The 17,372-nt window shown below is 34.1% G+C and overlaps 1 protein-coding gene across 7 annotated transcripts in view; it reads left to right on the forward strand.

The window, feature by feature from the left end:
- The window catches only part of DGKB (diacylglycerol kinase beta), a 339,840-nt gene that overhangs the window by 194,878 nt on the left and 127,590 nt on the right, over window positions 1-17,372 (forward strand). For all 7 annotated transcript variants that reach the window (XM_021538316.3, XM_021538315.3, XM_021538318.3 and 4 more), the window contains one exon: window positions 3,113-3,177. In XM_021538316.3, the coding sequence (XP_021393991.1) occupies window positions 3,113-3,177 (65 nt within the window). The remainder of the gene's footprint in view (window positions 1-3,112; window positions 3,178-17,372) is intronic.

Below are 17,372 nucleotides of genomic sequence, written 5' to 3' on the forward strand. Positions count from 1 at the left end.
TTGAAAAACCGAAAACTTGGTGTAGTTTCTTGTGGTTTTTGTTTCTGGTGGCTTTTGTTTGGTTTGGTTTGGTTTTTTTTTTTCTCTCTTATCTTTTTTTCCCCTAAAGCAGAGGATTGTTGTCCTAATGCACAGCCAGCCTGGGCTGATTTCAGATTTTCTTATAGTGGGGAGTTATGGTTGAGAAGAGATCTCTGGTGCTGGGGAATCTAAAAACTTTACTTTGGATTCAAAAGAATAATTGGACAGCATAAGCTGAAGGAAGCCATAGAAACTCCACTACTTTTGAGCTTATCTGTGTGTAGTTACTTTCCTGGTTTACAGTTTCCATCAATAAAAGTAACTCTTCAGCAATTTTTTTTAGTGAAATTGACCTAACGTGTGCCTGTCTTGTGCTATGTCTAAATTAGCTGGCTGTATTACTTATTTAACCTCTCTGTTCATTTAGTCAGTTGATTCATTTTGGAGTCAGACAGTGTTCAGGGAGGGGGGAAAATTTTGATCAAATCAACCTTGCATGGAAACAACTGCCTGTTTGCCATCTGCAGTGGGCATTGATCCCTAGCTTGTTTGTGCCTTGCGTTTGTTCTGCGTGAGTAAGCACATTAGCCCTTTCATTTCATTCATTAGACAGTCCTTGATTAGCGTTTCCTAGTTTCTGTCAAAAATGCTTCTACTCCTTTATTCATTTTGTCTTGGGCCTGTCTTATGCTTCAGCATGTAGAAAATGAACAGTTAACTACAATAGTCCTTCCATTTCTTTTTCATATGAAACTGGCTAACAAATATACTTTTCTAATGCCGGCGCATCTAATGTGGGATAAAGTATGAATGATGGGTCTTTCTAAAGTTAACAGAGTTATTATTTTAGTTCCGCTAGCAGCCATTGTTTAGAAGTGTGCTGTCTCAGGGTTTACTGTCAGCTTTATTTCATCCGTCTCCAAGAACTGTGGGATCACCTGGATACTTGTGGATGTTTGCCTTATAAAATTGCACATAAAAATACATTTAAATCAAAAATGAGTGCAGTTTGAGAATGCAGCATTGAACGTTTCAGATGAAAGTTTGGGTGACAGGACAGAACAATAAGGCATTTGTTGACTAACACTATTCACTTGGGAATTTTGCTGTCATTTCTTTGCAGAACAGTGAAATGTTGTATGACAATTCCATTCTTAAATATAATTAAAAAATACATGAATAATTATGCAATGTGCATAAAGCAGCAAACTATGTACATCTTTAGAAACTACATAAGTTCATAAAAATAAAATTGAGTACCTCAATGGAGTCAATACATTTAATGATACTACTAACTGATTTAATTTGTTCAGTGATCACAAGTTTTACCTAAAAATTCTATACTGTGTTACATCCTTAAGTAGGTAGTATGTGTAAAATTTTATGAATTACACATTGCTTTTTATTCTTAATTGTAAAATTTTATTTATATATGTTGTCAATCTATCTGAACAATTTTACCTTTGAATTCAATGGTATTAAGGTTCAACATTTATCTTTCCAAAGCATCCATAAGTTAGTAAACCAAACTTTGAAGGTTGGACCAGCCAGTTCTCTGGTGCATGCCCTGCTTAAGATTCTAGTAAATACAAAACTTTTTTAATCACAGAATGTAGAAGCCATGGTTTATATTAGTGGCTATCCTTCATACCTGCATTAAATGCTTGCTTATTTGAGATTTAGATTAGCATAGATTTGTGCAAATGAAAGTTATTTTGAATGAAAGTTTTAGTAATGTCTGGAATCATTAATAAATTATTTAAGTATTGAATTTAGGGGCTTTCCCTCCAAATTGTAATTCCAATTGTTTGAAAATAATATAAAATATTGCTAGATATAGGCTTATACTGAATTTAATATTTCTCTCACATTTTTAGGCTTTATAGTTCCATAATCTTTTAAATTGGTAAATAATAGGTGGGGAAGTTCATATATATATGATAGTTGCTTATAATGACAGTTTTATTTGTACTTTTTCTCAAATGTTTTTGCATGGAAACTGGAATTCATTGAAATTTCTTACTAACTGGAGTAACTGTTCTTATATTTATATTCATATGTATCTAGAATTTTAAGACATAACTACAAAGACATGATCCAAATTGATTTCTCTGTGTTTACTATCTGCTGCTCAAGAGTTGGTAGATTTCATACTCTCACCATTCATTTAATACATACATTGAAAAATTAAAGATTAATTCCCAGTTTGTAAAGTTTTAACAATTAGTATGAGAAATAAAAATTGCATTATATGAATTGAGAAAAAAATTCTCATAATACCTCCAAAGAAGATACAAAAATGCTTTGAAAACTGATTCTAGCACATCAGTTCCAAATCTTCTCTTTTCACTAATTCCCATCAGCACAATGGGTTTATTCTCTTCTAAATGTTATATACTTACAAATTTTTCATATGGCTATTTCATTTCACATACATGTTATTTGATTATAGTATTAACATAATGTACTTAATTTAAAATATTAATAAAATTTATTTAATTAAAAATATCTTTTTTATATTAAGCAGTATTTCCCCACATGATTTCACATCCTGACATACAGCAAATGGGGAGTCTTCCAGCAATTATTCCTGTTTCCTATCCAGTTTTAGAGAAAGCTGTTGAATACCATATGAAAATATCAACTTGTATGCATATAAAGTCACTTTGCTGAATCTGTCACTCACTTTTACTAAATAAATTTATTTCAAATAGTTTATTTGGTATTTTTAGAAGACAGAAAAATATCAGTGGTATAGAAATGTATCTTTCAGTTAACCTTCACCATCTCTGGATTTTATTCACTGTATAAAATTTGAAGACACTTTCACTACACAAAACTATCATGTCTGATTTGTAAAAAGAAGTAATGGAGACTGCAACAAGAATAATAAATTATCAAGTTCAGATATATCCCATTCTGGGAATAATGTACCTGTAAGCTTTCTAAGGGATAAGAGTATTGCTATTGTTGAAAATGACATTTCATAAAACACCTTACAAATTATGTGCATTGTGCACAGGTAGAGTCTTCTGTTTTGCAATTTTTCTGTCACAAAAAATTTATGGTGCTTTTTTTTTTGTTTTGTTAGGATGCTTCAATTGCCCACAGATTCCATATCATGAGAGAAAAACACCCAGAGAAGTTCAACAGTAGGTAAGAATCTAAAAATACATACATATAAAAATATTTTTCCATGTTATTAAGATATGTTCTGTGAGGGGTTAAGTTTTGCACATCTTTTAAAGTATTGATTCTTATAAAAGAGAGGAAATTGGTTCATTTTATATTAAGCATATGCTTCCAGACTGCTTGTAGTGTAACTTTTTGATATCTGGTATTTCAACTGAAATGAATAGCATTATAAATAAACTCTTCTCACAGGTGAAATGTTTGCCTTGTAAGGCTAGCATGGACGAGATGAAGGATTGTGTTTGTGAGGATCCCTGAACTGACACTTTGTCAGTAGGCACTGAAGAACACTTCTTAGACAGCTGCAGATGGTGATCCTTATGTTTCGTTCCCACACTCACACTGCTACATTGACAGGGGACTCTTCCATATATGCTCTTAGTAAGGGCAAGTGAATGCCATTTTACACAGAACTGCTTTTATCATTAAACAACTTTGCTTCTATAAAAAAAGTCAGGAATGAGACTTTGCATCTGTTTCTTCTGTTGTTCTCTGAATCTTTAGTGCTATTGCAGAGCTTTTCTGGAGATTAAAAATGCATTACGTTTACTGTAAATTCAATATCTGGTTTGATGAGTAGATAACATTCATAACACAATGTTTATGTTTGTTTCTTCTTATTTAGGTAATTTAGCAAGTAAGTTGTGGTAGGTAAAAGCAACATTTCAGAAACTGTAATTAACATTTAAAGACACATGGGGAGACAAAAGTAAGATACAACATTATTTGGAATAAACAGAGAATGTCTAGAAGTAATTATTAACAAAAATATTTTTTCACTGTGAACCTAGCCATAGAGTGTTTAGCTTTCCATGAGGGTTACCTAGAAAGCCTTCTGTAGATGCAAATCTTTATAGACCTTAGAATGATAAAATATGCTGTTTGTGTTCTCACCTAAGAGCTGTACAGAACGATGTTTAAATAGTGTGAAAATTATCTTGCTTATTGGTTTTTTGTATATATTTTATAGCTAATAGTCAGAATGGGTGCCTCTTTTTCTCAAATACACAATTTGCTTAGCATCTATACAATGACATACTGTGAACCCAAGTGTCAGTTTCTCTTTAAGTCGCATAGTACATATTTGTTTTCTGTGACCTCCTTTTCCTAGCTCTGGTGCTTCTCATTCCGAAAGAATTGCACTATGATAAGATCTGAACTCAAGCCTAATCTGTGCATCCCAATGTACTGTACACTTCCAGCAGGACTAGGGATATTGGACTGTTAGGAAACCACCATTTTCTAGGCCCTGAAGATGAAGCTAGTTTATCAGTGGTCTTTCTGCGTATTTTCAGCAGTTGGCAATTATAATTTATAAAAAGCTCAGCTAATAACATGAGTTTCAGATCAGATTTCATGTCCCAATAAATCATATGCCATTAATAACATCTGCTAGCAGACTCACCTTGAAATTCATCTATATTTTAAGGAACCTGATATTTCTAACATTATCTTAAGGAAATTAGTTACAAAAATATATAGTCCCAGTCCTTCATACTTTGGTACTGCGATATTGAGAGAACTTGAAAAAACTAAGATTCTATAGATATATAAAAATTATTTGGAAAGATTATGCCTTTCTTAAAAACAGTATAAATGCTTGAGCAAAATAGAATAGAACCTGATATTTTAAAATGTGTTTTCTTCTGTGTAATGAGGAAAAAAATGGGGTTTTCTATTTTTGTTCAATACAATTTTTGAGATGATGTTCATTCGCAAATACTTTTTTCATTACTACTTATTTGTGTGTCAAAATAAGTCTATAACATGTTGCAGCAGCATTTTGCTGGAGGGTATGAAAAGAACCCCCTTTTTTTAGTTGTCTTCTAAACCTCAAATCTTAATTCACCAGAATATAGAATTTTCTATGCAATCTCAATTATTTAGGCTCAGCAAGTCCAACTCAAGTCTGATTCATAGTGGGCTCATAGTTAACAGCACCTGCTCCTTTGAAAACCCTACGTTACTCATTTGAAAATCCTATACTGTCATATGGGCATATCTCTTGTGATTTCAAAAAAATAATTCTTTTTTGCTTTTATGTTAGTTTCCTCTTGCCTGACTTTCCAACATTTTAACTTTTCACTGCTGTCATTCAGAGTAGGCCCTTCCACTGAGGTTCTACTCTGAAAAATGAACATGCAAAAATTTTCCTTACTGAAGAGCAACTTTAAGTTTATATTGTATGCAGAGGATTTTTGAAATACCCAGGTGTTGTATTTGCTTTATGGAAGTAAGTTTGGTAAAATTTGAAGTGCGAGAATCTTTCATATTAAATCTTGGCAGTGATCCTCAAATTCCTGAGGATATTCCTTGCACTCTGATCCCAAGGTTCCTCTGTAAATAGAGTGAACTAATAGGAAAACTCCTGACACATTCTATTTGTGTAGAAGCAAAATCTTAAAGTACCTGTCTATTTTCTCAAAATGAAGATAAGAGAATATTTCCATACTTAGAATATTTCCATACTTTTTTAATTACTACTAGCCAATGTTGTGGTATTCTTTGGAACTAGGTCAGTAATTGTTGGGAACAATGTCATATTTTTGAAATTTTGCAGTATTCACAGATTTTGGACACCAGCACTTATTTATTATTACTGATTTACTAAAAATAAAAATAAATAAATTTAGGTTTAAATTTCTAAATTTTTAGAGATAGTTAGACATAAGTCTTTGGAAAATCTAAGTGTGTATAAATATTCCTGCACTAAAAATCCGCATTATCAATTGTTTCCTTTGTAATTAAGCACCTGCTTATTTGAATTTCTTAAGAAATTGAAATTATGTTCCTTTGTGAAAAGGGTCTTCTTTTTTCAGAAGCTTAATTTTCAATGAAAAAATACTTTATACATGCCTTAATGTCATGGAAAAATTATACTTGTAAGCTGTGATATGGAATGGCTCCATACTGTTTTCCAAATAAGGCTCAGCACAAATGTCTACCGGTGATTTTAAAATACACCTTACTTGTTCCCAAACCCAGGTCTGGAAGAGAAGAATTCTGGTGATGGTCAAATAGTAAAGAATGGAAATGAGAACACAGTAGTAGCATCCTGTGCTCTGTCAAAATAATTAATCTTAATATGCCATTTTAATTATATCTTTTGATCATTAGCACACCTTATCAGAAACCAGGACTGGCATTAAATTAAGATTTATGTGTGTTCAGAATATCAGCTGTCACATTACCCACTCCGCAGGTCTGAAGTGTTCACAACCTTGTGCTGGAGAAATCAAGTTTCCTTCCCAGCATCTTCTGCTTAAGAGTAGGGTCAGATTTTCTGATGTAAGTGTGGAAGGGCTGAGTTAGTGCCAGTGGGGATAAAACTTGCAAAAGGCAGTATTTCAAGTAAAAGTATCATTAAACTAGGACATTCTGTTGAAATGATGATTCAGTTAGGCCAAAATGCCCTACAGGGAGACCTGTGTAAACATCATAGGCTCGATGCTGGGAATAACAGATGTATGAGTTATGTGACTGGAATATACACAAGCAAACAAAGAGTACTTTCAAGAAAAAAAATAATTGAAATTAATATTAGCTTTTCTAAAATTATACTTAATTCAGTTAGGCATAGTAATTTGACACTTTGGCATCCTGTAGCATAAAAGATATTTCTTAGTCTCAGTAAAATAAAGTAGGATTTATAAATTATATTTATGGTCTTAAGTACATTGTCTTTGAAGTTTCCAAATATCAATCTATTTCCATCTTTTATGAAGAAAACCTAAAGCAGAAAAAGTTCCTAATAACTTCATTTATATCATATTCCTGACAATATACTTTTGGGATTCCCTTTCAACTCATTTAATCATACTTTTCTTTTGTGCTGATACCTATAAATTTAATCTCTAAGAAAGTTTTTAAGTAATAGAAAGTACTGATTTACCTTGTACAGGTGTTGTGCAGGAGAATAAGGAAAGGCAGTAAGAAGAGGTAGGAGAAATGGCAGATCAGAGAATCTTTAACATTATTCTGGGTGTCCTGACTTGGATACTGCACTATACAATGTAGTTATAGGATCATATCTTAAAAAAAAAAAAAATCCCATCATGCCTCCACTGTTACTGTATTCAAAGGCTTTATTGTAAGGGATGTCTAGTCCTGCCTGGAAGCAAAAAAAAAAACAGAACAGAATTATTTTCCCTGAGTAGTAAAATTGGAGGCAAGTTCAAGTTTTGTGACTGAAAGTGAAAAAAGTCAGTTTAAGAGCAAAATCAGTTATGATGGGGTAAATTAAATAGTCTACTCTCAGCTTTGTTTTAGGTTGACTTATTTTAGCTTAGAATCGAGCAGTCAAGTGTTTCATTTTGGATAGAAAAAAACTGTTTTGGTATTTTCATTATTCTTCCAGTTTTTCAGTTTGTGTGATGGAGTCTCTTGGATTGAATAACTACAGTATCTTTTAAGTGAATTTACTACACATCAACACAAAATTCCTAACTTTGAATTGCAGACATTTCAGCCTCTCCTTAAACCTCTCCTCCCTTCCTGGTTGTGACTGATATGAAAGTGTTTCAAAAGAAGTCACTGGCCCCACAGAGAGACCAGATTGCAGACATCTGTTACCTGTCCCATTGAACCCATGGGTTCCTATTCAAAAAAGGATAAGGCTCCAGGCAACAGTACCTCTGAACTCAGGCAGTATTGCTGCAACTATAGTCATCAGGACAAGCAAAGTGAGGTGGAAATATTTGCAATAGAGCACAAAACATTTTCCCACAGGCAAGAGATGGCTCGTAGTTAGACAACATACTCTGCCTAGCTATTGGTTATAATGCTTATAAGAGAGGAAGAAATTTAAAAAAACAACTGGCACGTTCTTTTGTCAGACTTCAAACATGTAGTAGCCCACCTTTAGAAATAATACCTGAAACATGTAATGTCTGCTTGTGTTGGGACAAAGGAAGATAGTTGAGCATAAAGCTAGTTTGGCCTATCCGTCTGCTATATACAGAACAAAATCACAGCAGTTTGGGTTTGCAGTGTTTGCACCTCTCTCTGTTACAAGATTTAGTGGTTTTTTGATTTCTCTAGAAAGTGCTAATGGGCTAAGGCTTTCTGCTTAAGAGACTTCTTACTCAGACACTTTTCTATAGCAGCTGTCTGGGAGGCTGGTGTGGTTAGGCAACCTTAGGTTCAGACTCATGAAGACTAGAGGCAGTGTGATATATAAAATATATGTTAAGCAGGAATACCTATGTCCTAGGCATGCCTTGGAATTTCAAAGTACATCCCTGAAAGCAGTATGCTGTGTCAGACCATAAGCAGAGCAGTGAATTTATATGTGTATTCTCGGGGTTGGCAGCTGTCAAATTCACTACTGCAGGACCAAAATGGGTTCAGGCTTTGTCGGGCACTTCTATTTGAGGGGATTGCCATTCTGCACTTTTAAAAAAACAACTGTCTAACATATATACTCTTACTATTAACAAGATATTGGAATGTTGTCTTTATTCTTTTAAAGAAAGTTATATGTTTATGAGATATATAGTGATACCCAGCTTTTTAAAAAACAGTTTCTTTAGAAATCGTTAAGTGTATTTGGGTTAATGTTAAAGAGTTAAAATCATTGCACTTTTAGGAGACAGGACTGTTCATACAGAGGGATTGGCCCAGCATGCATCTTGGAAGTAACAAACTGTTGATTCACAAAACATCTATCCATACACTACAGCCCAAGGTCAATAAAATCTAATTTTCTTCAACTTGCGTCAGACTGGTTAAGAAATTTATTGCAGATGATGTTTCCTTACTCAGAGCAGGTCACTGAACCTTTTCTATGTATTGAAGTGCCTAGTAGATGTTTTACACATTCCTTAATTAATTAAAGCTATTGCCTTTTATTACAATGTCTTAAAGGCAAATGTAACTCTCCAGGAATTAATTCTTGGTCGCTTCCACAGTATAGTCACAGCATTTGAAATAACAGTGGAAAACACAATGATAGAAAAATATTTCTAACTTCTTTAAATTGTTGTAAATTCAGATGTGAGAGGAGGCTATGGTAGATATGAAAAAACTGTAACAAACTGCTAAACTACTGCTTGCTGTTTGTTCCATGTTGATGAAGTATGGTCAAGTAATTCTATACCAATCAATAAGGTTATTTTCCTTGTTTTTTTCATGAACACGCTAAATAAAGTACTTTGTAATAAAATTGGGTTTTATCAAATACTGCTTTTTTTTTTGAGATGGCTTACAATCAGAGCTAATGATCACTAACATGGATTTGCAGCTTCAAGCTTCATTTTGAATGAATTAATTTTCAAATCTCTGAAGTAAATGGCTAATCTTTACATAAGTTTGATGTGGCTATAATTCATGTTTACAACAGATGCTGGGTTTTATAAACAGTTAAGCAGCAGCTCTTTCTAATATATGTCACAAACCCAACAAAACCTTCTTTCAAAATCCAGTCAAGATTGCTAAGTGGCCACAACGCACTTACACGTAGTATGATTGACAATATCCAATCCATTAAAAGCAATGAAATGAATTGTTAAGGGATCATTTTTACACTTCCTATTTATTAAACATAAACACATTACACTTTAGTACAAATAAATTAAAATTTAATCAGAAAAATGAAAACCTTTATTTCAACTGTGAGTGCTTTATGGTGCTTTTTAAAAATCCTTTAATTCTTATAATTAAGCCCCTACTACAGTTCCCATAGATAATGAGGAGAACCCAAATACTCTTTTAGCACACCACAGATTGACACAATATAAAGCATGTGCTTTTACTTCTCTTGTTATTTAACTCACAAGAAATCAGGTCCAAGATTTGCTTCAGCTCCTGACTCTTGTGATTAATATTCTTCAGGTTTCAACTCTACACTCTGCAATTGTAAGTTGGTTTAGATCATATTAGACAAACTTAGGTAATTGGAAAGAAAATTTTGAATAATTTAGCCAGTCCTTCTAACCCTATCTCAGTACTACTGTTCAAAATCCATTTTTTAATAATTACCTTAAAAGTAATGCTTTCAACCAATATCTGTTCCTGATTAAGTGACCAAAGTTCTTATCTTTGCTAATTGTATAACTGAAGCTATTTTAAGTACTTAATGTATCAAATAAAGAACCTCTGTCAACATCTCCATCATTTCAGATAGCATTTTTCATTCCCTCTTTATCCCATTTGAATGTAGTTTGTCTGGCTCAAGCCTATATGTTTTATTTAAGTGATCTGACTGTTTTTGATCTGATTCCAAGTGCCTTATTTGTATTGCAATGGGATGCATAGCTATTTCGAAGAAATGTTCACAGCTAGAGGTATTTCCGAATTTATAATATGAAGTAAAATATAATTTGTGTATCTTGGAAAATAAGATCAAGCCAAGCAGATCTCTCTCAAAGAAAGTTCCTATTCTCTTCTGATTCATATCTTCATTTTATTAATATATAAAATATTTTTCCAAAGAAAATATTTTGAAAATATCTGTTTTAAATATCATAAAGCAATTCATGTAATGCATTTCTATGAAAATTTAATGATAGATGCAGCTGTATAATAGTGCCTTTGTTGTAGCTGTATTTTTGCTGTCATACTGACTGCTGCTTTTTTTTATTTCACACGATAATGACACAAGTATATAATCAAAGTTGAGAGGTATTTGTCTTACTATTGAAGATGTCTTTAGCATTGATATAACCAAAGTTATATTTTCTGTTCTTTCATATTTTTATTTTCTTTTTATATATTTTTTGTTATGTAATGATAGCCAAAATATTTTTTCACTATCTTTGTCTATGTATGTGTGTTTTTGTGAAACAAATTTTTTAAATAAATTTTTAGAAAAAAAGCACAAAACAAAAAACATCACCAGAGAAATGTATTGACTGATTTGGTGATTTAAAGGGAATGGCTGTTGCTTTTTCTGATTTTTGCTATAGAACTCAAGTATATCAAAGAGATAGAAGTGGTTTAAAGTTCTATTGTCAGTCTTTCTCTCATGATACTTCATAGAGTGCCTAACAGAAGTTCTGATGTGTTTTGGCAATACTATTTTGGTCATTTATGCCTTTGAAACTAGATCATATAATTTCTTCTGTTCTTGCCATTCCTAAGACTGGCTTTCTCATTTTAGGATATTTCTGTGTGCTGTCAGGGCACTGAAGGAATTCCTCTCTGGCTTCTCTTATAATTCTATTGCTGAATGATTGGCAACTATTGATGTACATCTGCTTCTGAAGCAGAATATTAATTAATGGTCATTTTCCTCTCTCACCATTGACACTAGGATCCTGCTCTCAACTCTTCCCTTTGTCACACAGAGAAATTGTAGGAATTAAAAAAAAAAAAAATTGCCAGATTGCTAAAACAGATATAGTTTATGTTCAATTAGCCCTCTATTTGCCCTTCAGGAAATACACATTGTATATATATTATCTGTCTTGAGTGCTCTCTGATGTTCAGCTCTGGTTTGGGTAAAAGGGTTCAGATCAACAAGGCATGTGGCAGATTGTTGGCTAAGGGATCACTATACCCCTGCCTCCTTCCAGTTCTTTATGGAGTGCTTTTAAAGGATGACTTTGTGTGGAAACTGCCAAGACAGGATACAAGATGGGCAAAGAAACGTGGGGAGCAGTGGCATTTTGGTATTGTTTCTCACATTTTTAAAGATCAGGAGTTACAGAATTCTGAATTCATTACTGATCAGGGATTGTGAGAATACGCTTGATGTTTCTCCTATGTTCACATGCCATGGCATAAAATGGACCACAATAGGAAAAGGAGAAAATCATTGGACATAAAAACTGTTATCTGGTAGCTACATGGAATTTATTAAGATCTGAAAGTTTTCAGTTAAATCCATTTTCAATCATTGTAAGTCAACTCAGTTATGGAAAAAAATTAATACTGTTCCTTAGGTTAATAAATTAATAATAATAATAATTTTTAAATAATATTGAACGTATGTTATTTTTTTTCTGATGAGCTAAAATTCGGGACCAGAGTATCATTTGAATCCACACGACATAGGCAGATGTGGTAAAACCTACCTAGGATTTTAATTTAATAGTAAGAGGAAGAACTTGTTAGTTTCACCTTTTTTTTTTATCTTTTTTTTTTTTTTTTTTTTTTTTTTTTTTTTGTGTTCAAATTAGACTTAGGGAACAGCTGCAAGTAATATGGTTTCCTGATTCTTGAGAACTTTTGAGTTACAGTGTTTTTAATAAAGATTTGTCCATATGAGGGACAGCAAGGTCTGTTAACCTTTCTTGCAGCATGCTATTTCTGAGCCAATTATGAAGATGTCTAAAGGCATCGAATGCTCTTTGGAACAGTAACTTTGTGATTTGGGAGTATAATGGCCAGCTGGAGAACTTTCTCTGTGGTTAGCATATCTGTGCTCACAATATATAAAAAACAAGGGCAGAATTGATTTTTTTTTATGAGCTAAAATTCTTCTTGGATTTTTTTCTTTTAGTTATGCTGATACATTAATAACTATAGTAACAGCAGAAGAAGCAGAAGCAGAAGAAGCAGAAGTGTTTTGGATTTTGATAGTAGAGCCTCGAAGGCTGTGTTAAGTTGTCAATCTAGGGTTTTTATCAAGATTTTGTTGATGTTCAAAGAAAGAAAAAAGTGTTAATCAAAGAAATATGTTCTTCTTGATGATACAAGGCAGCTGACTATTCACACTGAATGAAATCTTCAATATGTTTGGCTGCTTTGATTTCTTAGAGAATTGTAGTGTAAATCTTCACTGAAAGTGATGTGGGAGCTTAAATTTAATTGATAAGTTGTTCTGGGCTTTTGAAATGAAACCTGAGTGGATTGACCTAAGTATGGCTTATCCAAAAAAACCTTGCAGCAGAAGAGCTGTGCAGCAACCAGGACACTGCAGCCATGGGGCTGTTTTTCCACTGGCAGTCAGCCAGGCAGAGGGAGTTAGGGTTCAAGTCCCCCTTCTGACCAAGAATAATAAGATACACTCTCACTCAGAAAGTGTTTTAGTGACTAAAAAACAAAATAGGAGCAGGACTACAAGGCAAATTCAAAGTCCATAGTTCGCAACTACAGCAGAAACATAGATAGCAAGTAAGCAGGTGGGAATTTGACTCTGTCACGAGGTTGCCAGGTAAAGATGCATTTTTGTATTATTTAAAGTCTGGTGAATTTCTGAGTTTTTACCATATTGCTCAAATTATTAAAAATATTTATCCACTACTTTAGTCATATAAGCAAAATAAGTATTGTGGCACCTGGACACCTCTGCTGCAAAGGTGATGGTTTATGTGTTGTACACTAGTATCTGCATGGCAGAATTAGAGATTCCCAACTGCTTTTGTTAAATCTGTAATAGGAGAGCAGCAGCAGGAGGCAATAAGCCATGAACTGCCATGAAGAACTGTGGTGCTAGCTAGGTGACTGGACACAGGGAGCCAAACAAAGCAGTAGACAGTAGTAGACAAAGATTCAGGAGGAAGAGATTTGCACATGCTTGGACTGTGAGGGTATAAAAGCCCAGGGGTCCTTTGTTGGGGGTCCCTCCTCAGCGGAGCCAGCCTGAGTTGTCTCTCTGTTACTTCACTGTGAATAAATTGCATTATAGAATGAGACACACAAGTCCCTGCTGTGGGAAACCTAGAGCTGAAATGGTGAAGAAACTCGGTCTGACTACATGTGTATGGGGTGTCAGCTTACTGGATCTGCCCTCTCTGAAGGAGCTTTGGTCCCAGCAGTGACAGTATCTGGTGTTGGGAATGTGACTTCCAGAGAGTCTTGTGAATGGTCAGACTGGGTAGTTTGCGTACAATGCCCAATGGCATTAAAATTGTAGAATGAGGGAATACAGGCATGGAGCAGAACAGTCCCTGTCAGAGAGACATATTAGATACTGCAAACAGTGGCAAAGACAGAGCTGCTTAGAGGTACAGAAAGAAGATGCTGTGCAGGGCTACTCTGAACCTTCACTATTTCTGAGAGTTTCTCAAAATGATTCATGGGCAGTCACAGCTGACCTGTGTAATGAACTACTTCTAAGCTGGAGGGCTCTACAAGGTCTGCATGAAGCACAAGACCACATGTTCTCCTGATGTTTAGGGTAGATTTAAACTACTGAAGGACAAGGCAATATCACCATGGCTGTTTTGCTTGTACTTCCAGAGCCATCTGAGTTAGCACTAGCTCTGCCATTCTGGAAGCATGCTTCATTACAAAATGGAGATGTGGCAGAAGTATTGGATAAAATGTATGCACTGGTTGAGAACACTGGATCATAAGCTAGTGTTCCCTAGTTCCCTATTATACCAGCTTCTTAGTCCTTACAAAATATGTTTTAGCTGTCTCTAGTGAAGGAAGTCTTTGAGATTAAATTTTAACTTAGAAATTTGTTCTTGCTGTAAGGCATACTCATCTTTTCCTTCCTCTGGAGTCTTAGGACTTTTCTTGTTTCTCTTTCTGCTTTGACTCCTTTTTTCCTTGCCTTTCTTGACTTAACTTTGTTCGTTCACCTTATAAAATAATCAAGGGTACAGATTTCTACAAAACTTTAGTCTTGGTTAAGAAGGATTTCCATTTTTATTATAAAGCTAAATTAAGAGCTACTTAATACTCATGGTTTAGTATTTTAATAAAAAGGGAAAGGGAGAAGCTGATAGAGCAAGAGAAAAGTGCTTTTCAGCCATGTCTCTTACTTGAAGTCTTAAATGCTGCTTTGTTTTTGTATTTAGTGGTTTTTTTTCTGAGACCTGTATAGTATATTGTCTATCTATTTCATAACAATTTTGTTCTCTGTGAAATAAGGTGTAAAGTTGCATGTGTGTACATTTCTACCAGAAAACTCTTTGACAATGTAAATTTAAGTAATAAAACCATAAGTAGGGCTATTTAATGCTCTGAACTAGTAGCACACTAAAACCTGTAGCTGGGAAAAGGATATATTCAGTTTCTGTGCCAAGATTTTGATGCACAGTGAGAAGTCTGTCAGAGCTCCTGAAGGTGCAGTCCCTTTTGAAAGCATATTCAGAAGTGATTTTCATTATGGAAGCTTGTTCAGAAGCATGAATCAAAGCATCAATGCTACTGCAGAATAATTGCTATCCAATTTTTCTAGAATTAATTACTTTTATGAGTTTGTTGGTTTTGTTTGTTTTTTTGGTTTGTGGTGGGTTTTTTTGGTTTTTTTTTGAAAGCACTCTGCTGACATACCTAACTCTGAATATTATCTTGTTCTGTTGTCCAAGAATTTAGGTTTGGAAATAAGACCTGTTGCCTGGCAATGTCAGACTGTATCACTGAAACCTTGATCGATCTGAGTTTTTATATTTTTGACCTTTTGTCACAAGACATGCCTTTGATCTTCACAGCTGTAAGCTAAAAAATGCAGAGAGACAGTGTTTACTATAAAAACAATAACCTCAGATCTTGTTTCATTAACTGAGATACTGTCTTGTACATTAAAATTAAGTAACCTTCAACATTTTAGACTTATTGTCTTGTTTTACAGACTACTGTAAATGTCCCATGCATAATATCACAGAATATTGAACAATGTTTATTGCTGGATATATCTTACCCACCAGCCACAGGTGAACTTTTAACTGTATCATATAATACTTAAGGAAAATCGGTATCTTTATAGTTCTTAAACTTAGGAAATTCTGATTGCCCATGAGAACAAAGTGTCCTGCTTTCTGGAAGGAGGAAAATATAGCTAGTAAAAATTCCTGGGAGATAGTGCTGAGCTGGAAGTACTTTCCCTGATGTGAAAAAAAATCAGAACCTTCCTTTGTGACAGAAAGGGAACTTTGCCTCTCTTGCAGTTGCTGCTATGCTGAGAGCTGCAGTGCTTTCTTGAAATAAAACAATCCCAGCTGTAGCCCCCTAGTTAAGACTCTCCTTCTCCCCTGTGCTGCGTAAGTACAAGTTGCCTTGTGCCAGGCAGCTTGAGATTTCTCTTCTCTGTTTGTTAAATGGTGAGTGTTTATTCAAAGGAAGCTGAGTACCTGAACAGTATAGGCTCATCAGAGGGACTTGGAGGATGATTGTAGTGTCCTGCTGCCAGGGTGACAACTCCAGTAGGTAACAATGAAAAATGTGGCTAGAATTGCAAAGGTAAGAGCAGCTGCCTGTGATGTTGGTTACTAATTTATGCCGTTAATGCAAATACAGTATACACAAACTGTGTCTCCTAAGTCCCAGGTGATGTACATTGACTCACCAGAAACAATTAATAAAGAGTAGCTAAGTATGCTTTTCTATGTAGCTTTAAGCTGATATTCCATCTGTTAGCTAACAACTCTTTATAGATGAAAATTCCATTAAAATTGGCTTCATTATGTGTAGGGTTGGTTTTTTTTTTTTTTGGCTTCACTGCATAATACAGCCTAATCAAAGATAGCTAAAAATAATCCAGTTTAGCTCTGCATGGAAGTCATAATATGTATCCTGAGAGGGAAAAAAACCTAAAAGTAACAACCTGCACTATATTTTTTTACTGCAATGGCCAATGAAATAAAGCCTTTTTTTACAGTTGAACTCAGTAGGACTTCTTCATACTGGGCAGATAATATGACCCTGTGTTGGTTTACAAGATGGATTCCTGTATAGAGCTTGTATTTACAAGCTGTGACATTCTGCAACTACTTTACAGAAAAACTACTTTACAGAAGATGTGGAGGTTAAATTTCAGTCTTAGGTAGAATGATATTTAAAATAATAAAGTATTAAGTATTTCTGTGAAGATTTCTATATTTTTTGTCATAGGTCAGTCTAAAGATTTATTCCAGGAGCATCTTTGGTAGCAGTTCAGATTATGTTTGGCTTGGTTTTGTCTTCTAGGTTGCAATATAGAATATTAATTTTCAGTTTTACAAAAAAAAGGGCTAGGCATAGAGAGATGTTAGTTTTGTCCCATGGCTTGTGATGAAGATAAAAAGAGGAAAAATAAATTGCATTATCTACTTTGGATTTAATGTACACTTTCTGCATTGGAAACTGTTGAAAATAGTTTAGATGTTTGCTAAGATATAATAGTTCACCTTAATAAAAATGCACATAGAATATATTTGTTTCTTACCATTTTAGAAACAGTTGCTACCTTCATTTGTACTTTATAATCCACCACAGTGAAGTCTTAATAGACCATTAAAGAAACGGTGGGAAGTTAATTTTAATATGTAATGGTGTGAGGGGTTTTA

The sequence above is a fragment of the Lonchura striata genome, chromosome 1 (genome assembly GCF_046129695.1).
Source record: "Lonchura striata isolate bLonStr1 chromosome 1, bLonStr1.mat, whole genome shotgun sequence".
Lineage (NCBI taxonomy): Eukaryota > Metazoa > Chordata > Aves > Passeriformes > Estrildidae > Lonchura > Lonchura striata.